We start from the raw sequence: 24,136 nt of genomic DNA, 5'->3' as shown, positions 1-24,136 counted from the left end.
TAATTTTGTGAGAATCATAAATACAGCAAACCCCTTTTTATTTAAATAAACATTTTTAAAAGTTCTGACAAATCAATATTTAAAAAGGCAGAACCATATATTGAAATCAGAAATTGATCTGGATAAACAGAACTAGAACATCTTTGTTTCATAAATTACTTAATTATGAAAACATGCAATGAATGTCCTTATCTTGAAATGTCGATGCATTAAACAAAAAAAGATAAATAAACGTATACTTTGATTAAGGTTACAGAAGCAGATGAAGATCATGAACCGGAATCTGAGCGGAAAGCTGGAGGAACTACATGGGATTCAACACGTGGATACACACGTGGCACTCTCAGAGATTAGGGGTCAACTTCATGAGCTCACACGCAGGTAAACTTAAAGGGACTTATTTCTGGGGCTTAGTTACAGAGGGTTACTCATGGGTTTATAGAAGACAACTAGGCCTTACTCAGAGGTTTACTGAAAGTAAACAGGGCTTACTCAGAAGTTTACTAAGGTAAATTTATTCAAAAATTTACTGAGATAAACAGGGTCTAAATTAAGGGTTTACTTAGGTGAAAAGGGGACTTGATCAGGGTTTACTGAGGTAAACAGGGACTTTCTGTCGGTTTTACTGTGGTAAACAGGGGTTTTCTGTCGGTTTTACTGTGGTAAACAGGGGTTTTTTGTCGGTTTTACTGTGGTAAACAGGGACTTTTTGTCGGTTTTACTTTCGTATTTTTGCTCTGATAAAGAAAACTGGAGCTTACTCATGGTTTTACTGTTGTATACAGAGTTTACAATTCACCTTTATCTTAAGTGTTGAGTCCTGCCAGAGCGAGGTTTGTGAGGTGAAAAGAGACATGATCGCCATCAAGCATGAGATCGACTCGGTCCAGCTTGTCAAAGACGAGATAGATGAGATCAGGGAGTCTCTAGACAGGCTGGAGGTTGAGAGTCAGAGAAGGAAGAATAAACTACTGGAGCAGGTACAGTCTAGACTAGGATATCTTATTACTTATCTATTTATAATAATATTATCTACTTACTTTATTGGGTTACACAATCAAGAACCATACAAGATTTTATTCACAATTTATGGTTTATCCGGAGCTGCGAACTTTCCGTGCAAAATCATTTTTCATCGTCTAAAAGATTAAATTCACCCAACCTTCTTTGAAATATTGGGAAAGGAAAAGTTACAGACTGTTATTGAACGACTTTTAATAGAGTTATAAATTGTTCAAATGGTTTCAGAGTTTAAAAGTTTTAAATGAAGAAGGTCGACTATATAAATCATAAAGGTTTCTAGTACTGACCTAAAGATTTTGTAATATAAATTGAATCTAGGAGTATATAATAAATATATTATGAATAATATAGGAGATAAAATCATCCCATGTAACGGTATCAGGAAACATGTATTTTACTTAGAACTAGAGTATGCACATGAAGCAAAAATCTGTTATGATTATTTCAACCACCCAGATGCTTAATGTATTGTATGAATAATTTATTTCAAGATTACACAGTATTCCTCTCAATCCTCGATATCCTGAGATTCTCCTGAAAATATTATTCTTTGAGAAAGATTCATATTTCTATACATAATATAAACCATGTCAACTTATATCCGGGCCTCCATACAACACCCCAGTCAAAGGTCATGTTAAGGCGTGGCCTCTGTTGAGAGATGACAGCCTCACGGAGGTCTTAAAATGATAACCGGAGGCTGAGAGAAATGGGTAGAAGGAGGCCCAGCCTGCAACCACTCCGGCTTTCTGGCCTCGCAACCATTCGGATCGATCCAGCAAAACGACAACTGCAGAAACTTGAAAGCCTGGATCTGTTCAAACCAAATTATTGTGCTGCTTCTAACTCTCAGCTTGCAGCGGGGATTCATAAAATGAAATTCAAGGATTTGAGGATTAAGAACTAGTGAACTAATAGTTAGGCCTACAGATATCAAGACCCAACTTGAAGTAGAGTTAAGATCCGTTAATTTATTCTCAGCTGAACCTTGTGAAAAATCAGGACATATGTGCAGCTCTGAGCTTAGGAAGATGAAAACTGAATTTTTAAAGAGATGAACATGAACATTGAAGATTGAGGAAATGAGTGATCTTCGTTTATTAGGCCGGGGGCCATTATCTCCCCCGGAGGTTTTAAATGTTAGAATCCGACCTCCCGACATACCTTCTCCACCAGGATACAGACCTAGCTCAAGTATACCTTCTCCTCCTGGATACAGACCTAGCTCAAGAGCACCATCTCCTCCAGGTTATAGAACTAGCTCAAGAGCTCCATCTCCACCAGGATATAGAACTAGCTCAAGAGCTCCATCTCCACCAGGGTATAGAAGTAGTTCAAGAGCACCTTCTCCCCCTGGATATAGAACAAGCTCAAGGGCACCATCTCCTCCTGGATATCGAACTAGCTCAAGTATACCTTCTCCCCCCGGTTACAGACCTAGCTCAAGAGCAATGTGTATGACGCTTCCAGAACCTATGCAACTCTCATCCAGACCTCTTCCCATTCTAGACGATGATAACCATGAACCGATTAGAATATCCTTTCATGAGGAGGATCTCCGATCACAATCATTATCTCGTCCTGGCTCTTGTAAATCCGGACACGAGGACTGTATTCTACCCCCCGGACAGTTTGAACGTCCTGGAACAGCAACCCTGGAGCGGGAAATAGATCCTGACGATCCGTATCCTAGTCTCCAACATGTAAGAACGTCTGCTTCAGGTTTACTCCGGTTTAATGAGAGTGATGGACCGGACGGAGAAGAATCTGACCGACCAATCACCTGTCCTCCTATACAGGAGAGGGATACCCTGAGTCAATGTAGACTTCTTCCTTCTCCGTATCCGTACTGGGCAGATGATGAGGATCTACAGAGTCCACAACAGAAGGATCCTTTCCTTGGGTAACATATATACTTATTACAAGGAAAATTCAACCTTTGAATCAGATTCGTACATAGGGGGAGGGGGGGGGGCTATGGGGACTCAGGCCTCCCCGGGAATAGTATAATCTATGTTTTCCCTGGAAAAGAAAAAAAGTTTAGGCCCCCGCTCTGGAAAAAATCCTGTGTACGTTCCTGCTTTTAATGTTTATTGAATATGGAATTTTAACTTAATAATTCACTAAGGGGTGGAGAATGTGGCATCGATTACAATTATAATATGAAAAGTCTAAAGTACTATTTGAGCGAATTTTATGTTTAATTTTGTGAGAATCATAAATACAGCAAACCCATTTTTATTTAAATAAACATTTTTAAAAGTTCTGACAAATCAATATTTAAAAAGGCAGAACNTATGCAGGTAGAAGGTCAGGGGAGGATGACTGGTTTTTGTCACAATTCTCCTCTTAAAATGTATTTGTCTTGTGTTTCATGGTAAGAATGGAAAAAATTAATATATGCGGATAATCTTTTCATTTACAAACATTTCAATTTATGATTAATTTTCCCTTTATATTTTTTTCCTTGAATGGATCCTGTCAACCCGCAATATATTTAGATGTCGTCTTTGTTACAGCGAGCTATTTAGGAAGAAAAACATATGTTTTATTGCAAAAGTACAAGAAAGCAAAGCGGTTTCGGGATAATATAAATATATAAATAGATCCTAACAGCCATATAGGAAAGAATTAGGGGCGTTGGCAGCACCACAAAACCTTGATTTAGTCAGAATAGCCTGTTGAAAAATTCTATTTTAGAAGTTTTCAATGAAATAGTGGGTTTTCGGTCAAAATTTTAAACTAAAACATAACATTTAAGCAACTTAGAGACTTTTCTAAAAAAATATATTCTTAAGCGGCCAAGCCTTATTTGGCATAATTAAGAGGTTTATGGAATAAACTTATTTTGGTTGACGCCCCCCCCCCCAAAAAAAAAACCCCCTGTGGTGGGGTTATTATAACTAACAAATTTTTTTTATATTTTTGCAACCTGAGGTCGTAAACCTAAGATTTTTCAAATTTAAACTATTTGATCTGACAGAATACAAATTTTTAATTATCATAGGTCTGCGAAATCGGGTTGCCGAAATATAGAAATAAAAATCAGATTTTTTGTGGCAAAAAATCAGTTTATCAGAGATAACGAGACTAATTATGGTCTTTCGAGACCAAGCCAGATTTGCATCGTTCCAATCTTGCATTGCTAGAATTTGTTTTAAAAGTTTTTTGTTATTTATATGCATCGATCAAAATAAATTCTTAAATGAAAATCTATTCTAGGTTTTTTTTTTATTCATATTTAGGTTTACAAAAGGCAAAAAATTAAATTTTTCTTTAGTAAAGCCATAGGCTAGGTAAAGCTATACTCCTACTTTGAACAGAATACTATTAATTATTTATTACAGGGTTTAACCTTCTTCCTGGTGTATAGTATATTCTCTGCAGTACTAGGAATGCTACAGTTCGGATACAATACCGGAGTAATAAATGCCCCAGAACAGGTAAATAAATATCTTTATACCGTTTCATTTCAAACAATTGCAATTCAAGAAAAGAAAGCAATATAGGGGCTTATTAGGCTCATTTGGATTTAAGGATTTTGACTAAGATAGAACTAGAGGATAGGACTAGGATAGGACTAGGGTAGTACTAGGGTAGGACTAGGATAGGACTAGGATAGGACTAGGATAGGACTAGTATAGGACTAGGATAGGACTAGGATAGGACTAGGATAGGACTAGGATAGGATATGACTAGGATAGGACTAGGATAGGACTAGGATAGGACTAGGATAGGACTAGGATAGGACTAGGATAGGACTAGGATAGGACTAGGATAGGACTAGGATAGGATAGGACTAGGATAGGACAAGGATATGACTAGGATAGGACTAGGATAGGACTAGGATAGGACTAGGATAGGACTAGGATAGGACTAGGATAGGACTAGGATAGGACTATGATAGGACTAGGATAGGATAGAAGGATTAAAGGAAAAAGATTCCTGAAAACTTTTAATAAAATTAGTTAAAACACCTCTCTTGTTTGTTCTCTTAACTTTTCTACCACTCGTTACATTATGGTTTCTGTCGGAGATATTTCAAGTTTTATGTTTCATCTTCCTTCTTCATCAGAAAATTTTATCTTACTAGTATAGTAACAGAAAAAAAAAGAATGTGCAAATGATAATAATAATTTTAGAATACTGTTTTTTTCCAGGTCATTGAGAAGTTTATTAGAACAGCGCACAGAAGACGGAACGACGGAGAAAATATGACTTATGAACGTTCCACATTCATGTACGCCATCGTCGTTTCCATTTTTGCCATCGGCGGCATGGTTGGAGGATTTATCGGCGGTTGGATCGCTAATAAATTTGGTCGGAAAGGCGGGTTGTTAATCAACAATTTGGTTGGGATAGCAGCTGCACTTGCAATGGTGTTCTCTAAACAAATTACTTCTTACGAACTACTTATCATTGGACGCTGCCTTATAGGGGTTAATTGTGGTAAGCTACAGAGCGTCCCATATCATATTAGATTATCTCCAAGCTTTAACGCCAAAATACGCACATAATACTCAAAAAACCTAGTATTTTCTGCATACAAAATTTGATATTATTTTTGTAACTGTTTCGTTCTTTTTAATTTTCTGATTAGTACCGAAAATCTCAATTTAGAGCTTTAAACGATCTAATATGATGTGGGACACCCTGTAAATCTTTACTTATTCTTAAGTAGATACTTATATCTGTGTAAAGAACCTATATATTTATATATAAAGTATATTATATATTATATAAATGCAACAGTCGTCTCTAGAATAAAGGGAAATAGAGTGAAAAATCAATGTAAGGTATTTTATCCATCTGTCTATCTAATGATTTTTACCTACACTTTTGCCTACCTATTTAATGTAAAATTAGATTTAAAAGCACGTATTTTTGGTACAATTGCTAGAAAATTATTTATGAAGATTAAAGCACAAATGCCGTGCTTATTGAACGTTTTTAGGATTAAAAGTTTTCATTGCATTCTCCTATTATTTTGGGGACCATGTACTATATGTACTATACGTATGGTCATTGTAGGTACATCGTACATTGTACAGGGTTGCCCACAAATTGCAGTCTTTAAAGACGACTGTACGGAGTGTAGTTTTACACTTGTTTCTTTTGTTGCATAACCATACAGTCATTTTTTAATTTAATACGTAATTTCAAAGTTTTTTTCATGCTTTTTGGGTAGCACAGAAGGTAATTTAATGTTCCTCGCCTCAAATAACCTTCTGACTAAGTACTTTAAAGATGGGATGAATCCTTGACTTACAATTTAAAAAGAAAAAGTTTTGAACCTCCTAAGTTTGCAAAGTTCTAAATCACAACTGCATTATGTTAAGTTCTTCTTAAACCAACTATTTTTCTCCGCTGGGTTTACTGCATTCGGTACTGCTCCCTCGGTTTACAAATTATTATATTTTACCTCAATGCAGTTTTTCCCCCCAAAAGTTTTTACTTAAAAGGAATTGAGTTTTTGCCACAAATTCTGATTTTCTAATTTCAATATCGTTGTAACTCAATGTCGTAGACCTTTAATATTTCAAACTATGAATTCTGTTAGATCAAATAATGTAAGTTTGAAATATCAAAGGTTTACATCGTAAGGTTGCAAAGATATAGGTTTTAATTTTTTTGTCAGTTGTATTTGATCATCGATATTACAATTAGTTATTTCACATTTTTTTATGGCAGGGGAAATTATTTTTATTCTTTGCTCAAGTCCTCTATGTGACATTCAGTGTCATTTCTAGGTCAAAGCACAGTTTTCAACTTATACCCCTGTATTTCCAGGTTTAAACACGAGTTTGGTTCCTATGTACATATCTGAGATAGCACCATTGAACCTGAGAGGCGGGCTCGGAACTGTTAACCAGCTGGCGGTCACTGTAGGTCTCTTGACCAGCCAGGTTCTAGGAGTAGAACCTCTCCTAGGAACTGATGAAGGTTGGCCCTATCTGCTGGGTATAGCTGTATTCCCTTCAATCCTTCAACTGATCCTACTCCCGGTGTGCCCGGAGTCCCCACGGTATCTTCTCATCTCTAAAGGACAGGAGCAGGCTGCTAGAGATGCACTGAGAAGGTTGAGAAACACGCCTCATATCGAGGATGATATTGAGGAGATGAGGGCTGAGGAGCAGGCTCAGCAGGCGGAATCAAAGATCACGATGTTTGAGCTTCTCCGCTCTCCAACCCTCCGAATGCCTTTGATGATAGCAATCGTTATGCAACTGTCTCAACAACTGTCAGGAATAAACGCAGTGTTCTACTATTCTACAAATCTGTTCATAACCACAGGACTGAGTGAAACCTCAGCTAAGTATGCAACTATTGGTATTGGTTCTGTGATGGTTTTGATGACTCTGGTTTCAATTCCTCTGATGGATCGACGAGGGAGAAGGACGTTGCATCTCTACGGACTCGGAGGAATGTTCATATTTTCCATTTTTATAACGATATCTTTTCTAGTAAAGGTAACAGATACTTTTAAACTAGGTTATTCTCATCTTATTTCTCACGGCTTTCACTTAATCATATTCAAAAGATACTCGATCCTAAGAACTTCATGTTGCAGATGTTAACTTTTTTGACCTAAATTCAAAAGAGAGAAATTACCACTAATCAGTTAACTTATCAGACAAAGGAACTGAACACTTGAATTATTCTATCCCTATATCTTTGCCAGCTGATGATGTAAACCTTTGATATCTAAACTTAAAATTTTGTTAGATCGAATAGTAAAAGTTTGAAATGATAGGTTTACACCATCAGATTTCAAAGGATTAGAAGTTTCGAGATTAAGTTCGTTTAGTACATCCGGGTTGGTTTAATTGTATTCCTCTCAGAAATGTTCAAACAATTTTCTAGTTTCTAGTTTAAGTTCCTTGGTTTAAACGTTTACAACATTTTTTTAAGGAATTGGTTTCTTGGATTTGGTGGCTCTCTGTAGTATCAACACTATTCTATGTTGTCTTCTTCGCTGTGGGCCCTGGATCCATTCCCTGGATGATTACAGCAGAACTGTTCTCCCAGGGCCCAAGACCAGCAGCTATGTCTGTAGCTGTTCTTATTAATTGGTGTGCTAACTTTATTGTAGCCATTGGATTCCCAACTATGCAGGTAGAACTATTGGATTCCCAACTATGCAGGTAGAACTATTGGATTCCCAACTATTCTTTTCTATCAATATATCAATATATATAACCAGAAATGGTTGGTTTGATTTACACATTAAATTACGCACTAGAACCGAGTTCTATTCTTTTCTATCAATATATCGGTATAAACTTAATTTTTACAAAACAATAGAATCTACGGAACAATTATATATCTCTAAATGGAACTAATTTATTTTCACAAACTAAAATTTTCTAATCCCTATAATTTTTCAACCTTCTGGTTTAAAACTTTGATACTTCAAACTTAGACTATTTGATCTAACAGAATGCATAGTTTGAAATGTTAAAGATCCACGACATTGGGTTTCAAAGATAAGAATTTGTGGCAAGAACTCAGTCTATTGACTATCAAATAAACCTGTTTAATTAGCTTCCTGGAAAACTTGATTTAATACAACAGCTTTCATCGTATTAGAAAGGATCTGATTTTAAAAGAAGAAAAACACATTAAAAATAGAAAATATCAAGTGCAAACGAAGAGTTTTAAAATTTCTATAATATTCTATAAAACAAAAATATTGGGAAAATGGTTAATTTTTATTTTCTTATTTAAAAGAAACTGTTTAGATATTAAAATATTTAAAAGAAACTGTTCAGATATTAAAATATTTAAAAGAAACTGTTCAGATATTAAAATATTTAAAAGAAACTGTTCAGATATTAAAATATTTAAAGAAAACTGTTCAGATATTAAAATATTTAAAAGAAATTATTCAGATATTAAAATATTTAAAAGAAACTGTTCGGATATTAAAATATTTAAATAGATTATTCACCGAAAAAAATTGTCAAAATAAGATCTATTCCAGAAAAATTGATGATTATAATCTTGATAAGAACCTGATTTAGACACTGTTGGAGAACTACACCTTCCTGCCCTTCAGCATGTTCCTGGCTGTGTTCTGGGTGTTCACCTACAAGAATGTTCCGGAAACTAAAAACAAAACGTTTGACGAGATCGCGACTCTTTTCAAAATTCAAAACAAACAAAAGTAAGTAATTAAATTTATAATTACAATACAGGGAATTTTGTGTTGAAAAGTTTATTTTCCAGAATTAATTAATTTAATGAAAATCTTTATTAGATCAAAATGCATTTACATTTAACAAAAATTTTATTTAATTATATTTTGCAAAATTTTTGTTTTATTTCCAGAGGTTGAAACTTTTGTGTGAAGTATCGTTAATCTTGAATGCTTGATCTAGATATCCAAAGTGAGGACTTTAAATGCTTGATCCCTCAACTAAAATTAATACCGTAGAGATGACCACTACGGGAATTTATCCGTATCGGTCTGCATAAGAGGAGGATCAATGCTTGATCAAAATACAGATGTTTACACTTCCAGACCAAGATGTTAAACAGCCTTATAATCTTTTTAGCAACAGCGTCAATAATATTTGAAAATTAATTTTCACCAAAATTTTATTGTGAATTATATTTTGTATATTTTGTCTCGGTAGTGAGACAGACCGTAGAGTTACAGATTGTAATCTCTTTGTGATGAACATATATTGAAAATTGTATTATGCGTTCATCCAATATGTTTAAAACTAAGGTTGGGGATAGGGTTTACTTGTATGACGTATATTAGGACTTTTGAGTAACTGTTTTTGGAAATAAAGAAAGTAAACAGTGATTTCACAAGCCCGGCCTTCCTGCCCAGGAAAGGTCCGACCTGTGTTTACAATATAAAGAAATTGAGTCGGTGTCACAAGCTCTGATTTTTATTTCCTTTATCTAGCTTTGCAAACCAATGTCGTAGACTTTAGATATTTTAGATACAATAATCCAAGTTTGAAATGTCAGAGATTTACACCACCAGGTTGCAAAAATATTGGGATTAGTTTAGAATATTTGAGTTTGTTGCAAACACTCAATTCCTTTGTTACTGTTTCGTTAAAACAAGAATGAACCTCTCTCCTATATTGCGTACATCTACAGTTAATACTTTGTTTAGGAACTTAATTAACTGCGTGAATAACTTCACGGCTATAAATGAGCCTGGACCGAATCAAGTGCTCCAGAAGAAGAACGAACAAGAAATGAGTAAGAAAGTTTTCATCTTTATATATATATCTAAAGTTTGACTGTTTGTATTTAAAAAAAAAAATGAAAACGGCTGAACCGATCAGGATCAAATTTTTGCCACAACTGACATGACCTCAATAAAAGTTTATGCAACGTCAAAGATGAAAAATTCTCCCCGGACAAAAAAGTGTACTCTTATTATTTTTGAAAATACACCAAATTAAACACCTCAAGCTATAACATTTTGAATTATAAAATGTCGTGATTTTTACGAATATTCACTTTTTGTTGAATTAGGATAGGTTTAGGATGAAATTCTAAACTCAATATTCAATTAATATTCTGATTAATATTTAATATTTGTATATCGTTGTATTTATACAGATCCTCCAGTGCTGATGGGGAACATGAGATCTCCGTATCCTAGTTCTAGACCAGACTCTCCCATCTCATCTCCTCAATCCCGTTCTCACTCTCCCACCTCGAGATCTAGATCCAGGTCTCCTTGTTCAGCTGGATCCAGATCACCTGGTTCCCCCCAGTCTCAGGCTAGTGAGGTGAGCAGGCAGGAGAGCTGTCACAGCAGGCAGAGTAGACAGAGTAGAATATCCCGAGCTACGGGTAAAACTAGCAGATCTCGTTCAGCTAGTCCTTCTACTCCTAGACTAGCCAATAACTGTATATCTCCTCCTCTTTATCCCCGGAATTTTCAGTTCTCCGGCCCTGAACCCCCTCGACCCTTCCCCGACGGTAGATATCCACACTGATAGATTCTCTTCAGAGGAAATTATAAATATAGACAATTCTAAACCAATTTGTTTAAAATGTTAGTATTATTGTAAAATAAAGTTTAGAGTTAAATTTTCCGGTCTTTACAATTCTCTTAACAATAAACTGATACAGTGAACTCAGTACAGAACATACCTTTTACTAAACACTGGGACCTATAAAACTCTGGAATAGGAAGACGACTGTTAGACTCAAATTTGATTTTGATAGTTCAATAAACATGAAACATAATAATTGTAAATTGTACAGTTTGCACACATGGCAGAGTCCCATTTCACGTAATAAGTTGATTTCTTAGCTACTGCATGGCAAGACTGTAATGCAAGGAAAGTTAATTGCAGTTGCGTGCGTACATATTGAAACTGCAGTTCTCTCTGGGCGGAATTTGTAAACAATAATAGGTGCCTCAGTGTTCGTCTAGTATCCGAGGAGGTTAAAAGCATTGAATTTTGATAATTTTGATAATTCACATAATAGTTTCCGATGACCAGAATATTTTATTGATTATTTATGTGAAAAATGGATCCCATGTCAGGCTTGTGTTTACATTACCGCCCAGTGACAGTACACTGCAGTAAAAAAGATGCCTACACCTCTGAAATACCTTTCCTTGCATTAAATCCTTGCTGCACGGTAAAACTAATTGCTTTATAACACTAACCTCCATAACACGAAATATTGTTTTAATATTACACATTTGTCCCGCAGTAGAATAATCATATATACCCACATTATCTACATACATACGCATACATACGCACATTATCTACATACATAGGCATACATACGCACATTATCTACATACAGGGCGTCTAAATAAACATGGGAGTTGAGTGAGAACTTTACAATAAATAATGAATGCTTCGATAAAGCTAATGAANTACCTAACCTAACCCATGGCCGCAGCGCTTGGCCCCCTAGCCTGTCCTAGCCGCAGCGCTCGGCCCAGAAAGTGTCTTAACCATAACCTAACCCTAAATAAATACTAATTTAATTGAAAATTGTTGAAAAAGTGGTCATGTACAAAATTGATAGGAAGGGGTGGGGGGTTCAAAAATCGTTGTCTAGGAAAGACCCCTTGGATTTTCAAAAATGTTGTTGTCTATCTGTTTTATTCCTATTTTAGGATTTTGTCTCAGTTTCAATTTATAAGTAAAATTGTTTAGATTTTAACATCTCCGTCAGTTGTTAAGATACATAAACGTTAAATATTTATTTAGAATGATTTATAGGACAAGAATTTCCAGGTGTAAAATATTTTATTTTATTTTTAAAAATTTAACCAAATTTTGTTAAAAACTGCCTTAAATTACATTTAAAAATATGTTTGCTATAGCCTTTCAGAACATTAACAACTATTGTTATTGGTATTTTTCTTTTATCTTCCCTCAAAGATGGGGGGGGGCAACGATTGATCTTGATTTCCCTAGGATTTATGTCTGGGATTGTAACGATATCAAGGGATTAAATGTTACAATAGTCATTGGAAAATAATTCATTTTGTGACACAAGATAAATTTTGGATTTGAGCAAATAATTGTTCCAGCTCTTTTCGGACATGTATCACACCGCTTGTGTTTCCACATGGCTAGCCAATCCCAATAGCAGTCCTCTGAACTGACTTACCAGTTCTCAATGGTTCTTCACGCACCTTCATTACCCCTTCTTATTTTTTTATTCATACTGGTGATACAAATTACAATATTGTTCAATTAAATTTAAACTAAACAAAAATAAATCTATATAATAAAACAAGACATTCGTATATATATATTTTGCATATAGACGGCCAAATGCTGGACCGATAGGACTGAAGTTTGTTGTGGACACTCAGGGGTGGCCTGGGGGTGTTACAGGCTAAAATAGAATCGAAATTTTTTTTCTTCCAAATATTTTTTAAATTTTTTTATTGCCACGGGCAACGCCGCGGCCCTTCATCTGGTTTAAAATAATACTAAGAATTGCATGATTTGTTGGAATTGGCATTGATTCAGTTGTTTTTCTAAAATACATGAGACATTAACATTTCAAGACTCACATAGATTCAGTCTCATTAACTTTTAAGACAGGTTAAACTTTGAAGTGTCGCAATGCCTTGGGCATTGATTTTACTGCCCTAAATCACTTAGGCTTTCATGTAGCCCTTTACATGCACATTTTAGCACTGTAAAGCGCTTGTTGTTAGCTATGGTTTTTAACAAGTAATGCTCATCGATTTTTCTTTTATTGAATCCTGTTAGCCTGATCATTTTCCTACTATTTAATTTATGCGGAAAAAGCCTGATGTATTATGAGAATTATATGTTAAAGAATCATATTAAAGTTTTTTAATAAGATTGCTAATAATATGACTTAAAGGGGCTGTTTACGTAGTTTCAAGGGATTCTTTATTTATATAAGTGGTATGCCCTATTCACAACGGTTCCCTTAAAAACTTTGTCTAATCAACAATAACATTCTTATTTCTTTTTCAAAAACAGTGGAGAAAATTTCAGAATTAAACACTTTTCAAGCAAAAATTTGACGATATTTTCCAAATTATTGATCGGAGAAAGGTTCAATGTCGCTTGAAATTACAAAGACAACCTTTAACTTTACTAAAATCCAAATTTACTACAATAACTAGATTTTAGATAAAATTTCATGATTTCTTAAGAATAACTTTTAAAATTGCTCCTATTGTCAATTTGATATATAATTATTACACTCTAGTATGTCGAGTCCATTAGCGCCTGATCCAATCAGGGTTTAGTCATGTTTTTGTTGTCCATTCTGAACCAATAGAAATTGCATGGCGGTAACATTAATCTTTCTATCTAGCTCATCGCCCAATAAGAGATAAATTCTTATATCGGCGCTACAACAGTAAATGGAAATATTTACTTCTATTGAAACTATAGTGATTATGAAATTAACTAAAAAAGTACAAAATCTTCTGACAGATCAAATTGTTAAAAATGTGTGTTCACAGGTGGGATACATCCATGTAGGTATCTAAATGAGGAGATACATATATACATGTCTAAATGATATATATATATATATATATATCGAGTAAGTCCATCTGTTCAGTTCTCTCTATTCTAGTTATCTCTCAGTGTTTAGCTCCTATATATATTAGTCTCCAAATCTAGACTAGAAAATGTTAAAAAATGAAAATAGCTGCGTGATAAAATAATTTCAAATTTAACCTTGATGTTCAAGGTTTCAAGCATGGTTAAGTCGGTTTAACCAGGTAGGAAAAAATCCTTCAAAGCACTGCAGTATAAAAATTCAAATAATAGCGAACATAAAACGTATTCAAATTATTCAAATAACAGCTCAATCATTCATTTCTCAATTTACAAAAATATATTCAATTTAAATTAATCTAATGGAAAAATAATTTTTGCTGTGATTTTTATTTTTTCTAGTTTGTTTAAGATCAAAATTAAACTATTTTTACACCGTGAGGTGTGAAAATACTTTCATAAAATTAAGTAAAGTTACTTTATCACCCTGCATGTAGGGCGATTTAGTGACTTTATCACCCTCTTACGGGAAAAATTAGGCATGAAATTTGAAATTTGTATAGCAGGGTGAAAAAGTTACCTTTTCGCCCTGTTGTAGGGATATAGATAACTTAATATAAATAAATATATCAGTTTAGTTCAAGGTAGACTTACAAGAATATATCTATTTTTTAGAAGCATTTGATAGAGATAACAGACTTTTTGTTCGATGAAAAATTACTTAGTCATGGATTCATGAATCTTAAATTACTTGCTTCCGAGTGATCTCATCTTTTAATTGATACAAGGCTTACAAATACAGGAGAACAAATATTTAAGGTTTGGATGCTGATACAACGTGATGAAGACATTCATTTCAATATTAGGAAAAAATCTCATGGAAAAGAGACGATTAATTAAAATTTTTGATTCAATGAACATGAAAGATTTATCAATATTTTGTTCAATAAAGAAACAGGGATGCTTATTTTCTCATTTCAGATATTATTTTTACTTTTTTTATTTAATTGACAGGGATTATTTTCTCTCTCAAGGATAAAGAGACAATTCATTTCTCCAATCCATTAACAGGGAAGATTTTAACAAAAGAAGTTGCAATAAACCTACTCTGATCAGTTTTTACGCCGGGTTAGATCTTCTCCCTGTCCCGGGAATTGTCTCAAACCTGGAGAAACTTTGCTCCAACCTGACCAGCAGGACTCTTTACTTTAGGAAAACATATTTTAGAAAAGTTCAATGTAAGTTTTAAAGCATAAGAATGCTATAACAAAGAAGCCTGAAAAATTCAAATTTCCCAACCTTCTCATAAAATTGACAATAAAGTGTTATTCAGCAAACTTTGATTTTCTAATCCCTATATCTTAACAACCTTATTTTGTAAGCTTTTTGATATTTCGAACTTAAACTATCTGTTCTAATAAAAAGTTTGATATATCTAAGTTCTACGACATTGGGTTTCAAAGATATAGGGATTTGATAATCAGAGGATTCAATTTCTTTATAATAAATATTTGAAAAATGTTTGGTTAAAGGCTGCGATCCATGTTGAAGCATAGAACTCTGATGATTCATTTAATAATATTTTTGGTTGGAGTTCTAGCCGCAGTTTTATTCTCAGAGTCATTGATCACCAGCACTAGAGCATTTATTGGTAAGAAAGGAGTTGAGTCTTTGCCGTAAACTCAAATTTTCTAATAAATATATCTTTGCAAGGTAGTGTAAATCTTTGATATTAACTAAGATTATTTGATCTAACAGAATTCATAGTTTAAAATAGCTAAGGGTACAAAGATATAGGGATCAGATAATCAGTGGTTGTGAAAAAAGACTTAAAAGTCCAATCTGATAATGTAAACCTTTGATATTTCAAACATGGATTATTTAATCTTACAGAATTCATAATATGAAATGTCTAAGGTCTATGATTGCAGAGATATATGGATTAGAAAATCAGAGTGGGTTACAAAGGCTCAATTCCTTCAGCAATATTAAGGTTAAATTTGGTTTTCTATTCTTGAATATTGCATTAAATCAGTAGACAAAGCAAGCAACAAGTTTATGGCTGCAGGTGGAAAAAAATTTAAGAAAAGAAAAATCTTTAAACACTTTTCTAAAGTTTTATCTTTTATGGATAACCCTGGAAAGCTATTTTTCTCATGAATATCTAAATAATCCTAATTTGTTTAGAATTTCGAATTGGTGTTTACAAAGAAAACCGGTTTGGTAATATCTTTAGCCCTGTTGAGAACTCAGATGGATTCTTGATCCCTAATTATATTCATTACATCAGGTTTTGTATAGATTAACACATATTCAATGTATACCACCTTGAATTAACTTATAAATAATTTTAAGGTTAAATCCTGATTATTTCATAACTCAATTTATTTACAATTTGTTCGTAACAGTTTTTTTAGTATATACTGTCTTTTCAATCATTTAAAAAATTGTATTTAAGCATAATAAAAATATTTGCATGTAGAAAATTTGGTTTTTCAAGTGTTATTCACGTATTTTTTCGTTCAAGCTGGCAGATAATCTAATATGATATGGGACGACTTTTAAACCTAACAGAATATATCTAATTTAATTTTATTACAGGATAAACCAACCTAAACCTGAAATATATCTAGTTTAGTTTTATTACAGGATAAACCAACCTAAACCTTAAATGTATCTAGTTTAGTTTTATTACAAGATAAGCCAACCTAAACCTAAAATGTATCTAGTTTAGTTTTATTACAGGATAAACCAACCTAAACCTAAAATGTATATAATTTAGTTTAATTACAGGATAAACCAACCTAAACCTTAAATGTATCTAGTTTAGTTTTATTACAGGATAAACCAACCTAAACGTAAAATGTATCTAGCTTAGTTTTATTATGCAGGATAAACAGACCTAAACCTAAAATATATCTAGTTTAGTTTTATTACAGGATAAACCAACCTAAACCTTAAATGTATCTTGTTTAGTTTTAATACATTATAAACCAACCTAAACCTTAAACATATCTAGCTTAGTTTTATTATGCAGGATAAGCCAACCTAAACCTGATATGTATATAGTTTAGTTTTATTACAGGAGAAACCAACCTAAACCTTAAATGTATCTAGTTTAGTTTAATTAAGGATAAACCAACCTAAACCCTAAATGTATCTAGTTTAGTTTAATTACAGGATAAACCAACCTAAACCTGATATGTATATAGTTTAGTTTTATAACAGGATAAACCAACCTAAACCTGATATGTATATAGTTTAGTTTTATTACTGGATAAACCAACCTAAACATGAAATGTATCTAGTTTAGTTTTATAACAGGATAAACCAACCTAAACCTGAAATTTATCTAGTTTAGTTTTCTTACAGGATAAACCAACCTAAACCAATAAGAATATTTCTAGTTTAGTTTTATTACAGGATAAACCAACTTAAACCTGAAATATGTCTAGTTTCGTTTAATTACAGGATAAACCAACCTAAACCTAAATATATCTAGTTTAGTTTTATTATGCAGGATAAACAGACCTAAACCTGAAATATATCTATTTTAGTTTTATTACAGGATAAACCAACCTAAACCTTAAATGTGTCTAGTTTAGTTTAATTACAGGATAAACCAACCTAAACCTTAAATGTATCTAGTTTAGTTTTATTACAAGATAAACCAACCTAAACCTGAAATGTGTCTAGTTTAGTTTTATTACAGGATAAACCAACCTAAACCTTAAATGTATCTAGTTTAGTTTTATTACAAGATAAACCAACTTAAACCTGAAATGTATCTAGTTTAGTTTAAATACAGGATAAACCAACCTAAACCTTAAATGTATATAATTTAGTTTTATCACAGGATAAACCAACCTAAACCTAAAATGTATCTAGTTTAGTTTTATTACAGGATGAAAAACCTAAACCTGAAATATATCTAGTTTAGTTTTATTTCAGAATAAACCAACCTAAACCTGAAATATATCTAGTTTAGTTTAATTACAGGATAAACCAACCTAAACCTTAAATGTATATAATTTAGTTTTATCACAGGATAAACCAACCTAAACCTTAAATGTATCTAGTTTAGTTTTATTACAGGATTAAAAACCTAAACCTGAAATATATCTAGTTTAGTTTTATTACAGGATAAATCAATCTGAACTCAGATTCTTTGAAGCAGTGTGCATGAAATCTGCGTTTATCATCCAGCGCCCGGAGAAGTTATTCGTGCATACAACTGACCTGGATCTAAGCGGAGGATACTGGGACACTCTAAAGAAGATACCAGGGTTTAAAGAAGCTCTGGTTGTCAAGAGGATAATTGAACCCGATCAGATTCATGGCGTTCAGTTCTACTGGACTGCACACAAGGTCATACATCTTATATTATTGAAACTCGTATTTGAATGCCAAAATTAAACAATAGCTATTTGATATTATACATTGCTGGTCTGATTCAAGGAATGGAAATATGTAACAAATTTCTAAATATTTTCGAAGAAAAGGCCGTGTTTATTGTCAAACTATTTCTACTTAGAGCTGGAGTGTTTGCAATTACAATCGATCTTTAATTTGAATATTCAAACAGAGAGAGCTTAATTAAGGATTAATAGAAATGGCTTGATCTTAAAAAAACTTACTTTGATCAATAAAAATTTGCATTTTTTCAGAGAAAATCGCTTGATTTTATTTGATTTTTAGAAGAAATTGCGTTTTTGGTTGAATTAAATGTTGAATTAAAAAATGTTGATTAAAAAGAATGCGCGTTTATTAGCGTGATTTAAAGATAAATTAATACCAAAAAGTTTCTTAATTTAAAAAGTAGCTTACTTCTAGAAAAAGTTTTAAGAATTCTCAAAAAAAAGCGTATTTTCAGAAGAAATATCTTGAAATAATAAGATTTTAGGAGAAACACATATATTTGTGAGTAAATATAAAATATATCTAGTTTTTTTATAAATATCTTTATTTCCAGAGAAATATTTTGATAAGATTTTGATTTTTAAGATAAATACAATGTTTTCATGGAAGATCTTTTCGAATCATATTTCAAAAGAAATGTCCTTAAGTCAAATGTTTTTAATAAGTAAAATCATTAAACAAGTTGTACAAACGTCCAAACTGTATACGTAAATTAAATTGATTTCTTTTTTCTGAAGGCAGATGTCGTCCGATTGCTAGTACTGAAGAAGTATGGAGGAATTTATCTGGATAATGATATTTATGTCATTAATAGTTTAGATCAGTACAGGAGGTAACAATATATCCTATACCAGTACAGGAGGTAACAATATATTCTAGATCAGTACAGGAGGTAACAATATATCCTAGACTAGTACAGGCGGTAACAATATATCCTAGACCAGTACAGGAGGTAACAATATATCCTAGACCAGTACAGGAGGTAACAATATATTCTAGATTAGTACAGGAGGTAACAATATATACTAGACCAGTACAGGAGGTAACAATATATCCTAGACCAGTACAGGAGGTAACGATATATTCTAGATTAGTACAGGAGGTAACAATATATACTAGATCAGTACAGGAGGTAACAATATATCTCACAGAAACATCGTGTCTTTGTTTGGATAAAGCTTCAAGACGCTGAACCTAGTCGGCTTATTTTCTTGTCTGGGTCTGGGACATGGATGGTTTGTCAGTATTAAAAAAAAACGTAGAGAAGAGCTTCAGCTGGTTTGAAAATCCCCAAAGAAATTAAAATTTGAAAATTCATCAACACGAAATACATTCTCTCCTTGCGGTGATTAAAGGATTTCTTATTGGTAATATTTTTTTGGGATTAATCTTTCATCTTTTCTGTCCAATGAGAAATGATTCTTATCTGAAATCTCCAGGTATGAGTTTGTACTGGGTTGGCCTCCTGGAGAATGGATTGGAAATATGATGATGATGGCGAACAAACATGCAAGGTCAGATTTTTATGAAATATCCTGTTTCTTTGATTTCTGCATCATATAAATAACTTTGCTTTTTTATTCTAATTTGTAATATTTTACAATTTTTGCCAATTACTTCTTTAAAAAACAAAGCTAACATCAAGTGCTTTATAGTGCTAAAATGTTCATGTAAAGGGCTACAGAAAAGCACAAGTGAGTTAGAGTGGTAAAATCAAAGCCAAAGACTTTTTATAAGCAGACTGAATCTATGCGAGTCAAATGCAAAGTCATGTTCAGATTACAGTATTATTCTCGTTTCGGAATTTAATCAAACCATTTTGAATAAAAAAAATACTTCAGAATATTGAAATTTTTTTCCGGTTCCATGATTTATCTTTAGAAAAGATTTTATTATTTATTGCTGAAACGTAATTACACGTGTTATTTGGTTCAATTAGGTTTAAGTTCTGTTAACCTTCTCATTTTATAATAACCAATAGTTTAACTGCTGTAACGTGATATTCATAAATATCCAACTCTGTTTCAATTTTGGAACAACAAATCCGGTTTCATGATTGTGAATTTATCTATTGTTAAGTGGTGACCTGAGAACAGTGGAATGATTATCGTCTTCTTTCATTATTTTCATTACGAAATTTCTGTAAGGATTTTGCAAATTTTAATTTTAGATTTTTGGAACTATATCAGATAAAAGAACTGCAAATAACAAAATCCTAAGCTACATTTCTTGATTAAAAGAAAAAACGAAGATGACAATAATTCCATTGTTTGGTGGTTACCACTGTATATCCTGTGTTCAGGTTCCTCTACCATATCCTGGATACTTACAAGATGTATCGACCAGATGTCTGGTATTATAATGGAGGAGAGAAACCTGTAAAGGAGGTAAAATATAAATATATATCTATACATTAGAACCCCAGGATAATTGTTAGGATATTATCCCTGTATCCTGGATACTTGTTAATATATTATCTCTGTATCCTGGATACTTGTTGATATATTATCCCTGTATCCTGGATAATTGTTAAGATATAATCCCCGTATCCTGGATGATTGTTAAGATATCATCCCTGTATCCTGGATACTTGTTAAGATATTATCCCTGCATCCTGAGTAATTGTTAAGATATTATGCCTGTATCCTGGATAATTGTTAAGATATTATCCCTGTATCCTGGATACTTTTTAAGATATTATCCCTGTATCCTGGATACTTTTTAAGATATTATCCCTGTATCCTGGATACTCTTTAAGATGTTATCCCTGTATCCTGAATAATTGTTAAGATATTATCCCTGTATCCTGGACTAGTACACAATGAACCCCACAGACTAGGTGTAACTACAAATATAGCGCATTTCTTCTATGTGGAGAAGCAGGTAAAATTAAAAGAATTGATTTAAGCTGAGTTTGGAAACTATTAGATGGGGTTTATGAAGATAATTCTATAAAAGAAGATGAATTAATCTTTTCTAAAAAGAATTTGTCGTTAAAACATTCTTTTAGAGGGGCGATTACGGGGTTTTGAGGAATTAAGCAATTGCTCCACCCTAAAGCATTGGGGTGGGGGGGGGCGGGGGGGGGAGCTACGGAAAATTCAGAGAAAATTCTGAGTTGGTTCACCCCTTGTAAATTTCTGCGTTCGCCTTGTTCTTTATTAACAATTATTAATTATTTACTAAATATTTAGCTGTGGGATCCCGAGGTTTGGACATTTTATTATGATTCTTTACATCTTCTCATCGGACACAGACCAGACATAGATCCCAGGTTAAAACATCAAAAATCATCTTCATAATTTTATTTCGTTAAACTCTCCTCAATAAACCCACAGAGGGTGAGAGTTTAAAGACCTTATTCTCCGGTTCGCTACAACATCAAGCTCATTCTCAATTTTAGCCAAATAAATGTTTTCATCAACAAGGTTATCTTCATTCTTCATTGTTCAAAACATAAACAAACAAAAAATTACCCTTTTGACAAACTATTTTTTTTCAAAACTCAAATCCGTTTTTTACTCAAATTTGTTATGATTTGAGTCATCCACTTTCTTAATCCGAGCTGGGAACTGTTGTGTGGAGTATCCCTAATCTTGAACGTATCATCTCGATCTCCAATTTGGACACTTGTAAATGAGAAGAACAATGCTTGATGCTTTCATTTTAGTTATCCCTGCAGGGTATAGGCCAACACGTGGATATCGAGGAGGAACTAAATTAATCCGGTAGATCTGCGCAAGATGGAGATACCAAGATTCACATCCAAGTAGTTCTGACTTCTTTTTTTTTATTTTTCTTTTCTTAGGTATGATGAATGCACAGAGTTCACAGAGGAAAATATCCGTTGGTTGGATATGAGCGTGGCCATGATGTTCCGTTACACGTGGTTCGGTTCAATTCTACCAATCAGCAATCAAACAAAAATCAATATGGCGGAGGTGAATAGAAGGTGGATTCAGAGCAAGGGAGATCATAGATTCATGTGGGACTGGGCTAAACATTACTATAAATCTTCGTAGATAATTTAATTTTTAATTTTTGGAACTTAAACATTATAAGCTTAACAAGTAATTAAGTAGATAAAAGATAAAAAAGTCCATGTACATGTTCAAATATAAATTGCATTGTGCATAATATAACATAATTTTCAAAACAAAAATGATACACAGTTCAATTGAAATCCCTATTTTTACCAGATCTTTAGTTTATTTTAATAAATTAATATCAAAAAGAACATCAATCACGATCCAATAAACATATTTCAAAGATGGCGGATATAGATGTTAAATTCCATATTTGAAATTGAGTAATTAAATAAATATTCCTTGGAATGTAGTACATCTAATATCGGAGCTGGACTAGCAGAAATTTAAACTTTTCTTAAAAACAGGATTAATTTTTATTTAGGGTTACCCACAAAAGGTGATATTTTAAAGACGACCTTGAACTCGCAGTCTTAAGTTTAAGTTCAATCATGTGCACTAAATTTCTAATCTCGAAAAGATATGAATTGACAAGAAAATAAATGAAATGATAAATGAAAGTGTAACTGCACCAAACCAAACCATGAACCAAAAAAAAACAATTCTCATTATTGAAGTCTCATTTTTTCTCGTGGAAAATTTTTTTTTTTATCAATAATAAAGGGTTCAGTGTTTATTAAAACACCCCACTCCCCCCCTACATCCCTAATATGCTGCGTTTATAATCCTCAACAAAATATTTAGCGCTTCACGCAAACCTTTTATATTTTTGAAGAATGGAAAAACTATCTTTAAGAAAGGTAGTGAAAAAATATACTAAAATAAATAAAGAAGTAAAATTTATTATTTATTGAGAAAGAAAATTCTAAGTTAACTGAGTTTTGAGCTAAAATTATCATTGTAAAGCATTTAGTTGAATACAAGGTTTATCACTTGAAGAAGGCAGAGAATAAGGCAATATAAAGGACATATTAGAGCAAGACGCATAGTTTACTCCGAGGACATATTAAAGCAGGACGCATAGTTTACTCCGAGTATATCACAACAAAGAATAATACTATATACAATACATAGTTTACATATAGGTTCATTCCTCCACAGGATTATTCTAATACTGATTTGGTCTAGACCTGGGTGTAAATAACTAAATAAAATGCAGTATACAAGAGATGCATTTATATAAAGTATTAAGTAAATAATGATATTGATTGTTAAAACCGACTGTTTAGGTTTATATATTTATACATATGGTTTAAACTGTGGAGGTAGAAATTAATATTGAAATGAATAAAAACATGGGTTTGGTTTTAGAAATCAGGTTACGTAGACCAGGTTTAAGAAAACCAGGTTACGTAGATCAGGTTTAAGAAAACCAGGTTGCGTAGACCAGGTTACGTAGACCTGGTTTAAGAAAACCAGGTTGCGTAGATCAGGTTTAAGAAAACCAGGTTGCGTAGACCAGTTTTAAGAAAACCAGGTTACGTGGACCATGTTAAAGAAAACCAGGTTGCATAGATCAGGTTTAAGAAAACTAGGTTGCGTAGACCAGACTTTAAAAAACCAGGTTACGTAGACCAGGTTTAAGAAAACTAGGTTACGTAGATCAGGTTTAAGAAACCCAGGTTGCGTAGATCAGGTTTAAGAAAACCAGGTTACGTAGACCAGGTTTAAGAAAACCAGGTTGCGTAGATCAGGTTTAAG

General features: G+C 33.0%; 2 protein-coding genes across 2 annotated transcripts; both read left to right on the top strand.

The window, feature by feature from the left end:
- The first annotated feature begins 254 nt into the window (after positions 1-254).
- Positions 255-11,152, top strand: LOC111695694 (glucose transporter type 1). The gene is made up of 9 exons (XM_023465102.1): positions 255-381; positions 812-980; positions 4,371-4,466; positions 5,184-5,472; positions 6,814-7,493; positions 7,936-8,139; positions 9,048-9,190; positions 10,160-10,248; positions 10,615-11,152. The coding sequence occupies exons 1-9, from the start codon at positions 263-265 to the stop codon at positions 10,995-10,997; spliced, it is 2,172 nt and encodes a 723-aa protein (XP_023320870.1). The 5' UTR covers positions 255-262; the 3' UTR covers positions 10,998-11,152.
- A 4,414-nt stretch (positions 11,153-15,566) lies between these two features.
- On the top strand, positions 15,567-22,523 carry LOC111695693 (uncharacterized). Its single transcript, XM_023465101.1, has 9 exons — positions 15,567-15,681; positions 16,218-16,320; positions 18,173-18,398; positions 19,187-19,281; positions 19,889-19,963; positions 20,752-20,836; positions 21,240-21,332; positions 21,644-21,723; positions 22,258-22,523. The coding sequence occupies exons 1-9, from the start codon at positions 15,573-15,575 to the stop codon at positions 22,469-22,471; spliced, it is 1,080 nt and encodes a 359-aa protein (XP_023320869.1). The 5' UTR covers positions 15,567-15,572; the 3' UTR covers positions 22,472-22,523.
- Positions 22,524-24,136: the final 1,613 nt, after the last annotated feature.

The sequence above is a fragment of the Eurytemora carolleeae genome, unplaced genomic scaffold, assembly GCF_000591075.1.
Source record: "Eurytemora carolleeae unplaced genomic scaffold, Eaff_2.0 scaffold82, whole genome shotgun sequence".
NCBI lineage: Eukaryota > Metazoa > Arthropoda > Copepoda > Calanoida > Temoridae > Eurytemora > Eurytemora carolleeae.
The sequence above is the reverse complement of the archived record's forward strand: the minus strand, read 5'-3'. Positions and strand labels throughout refer to the sequence as shown.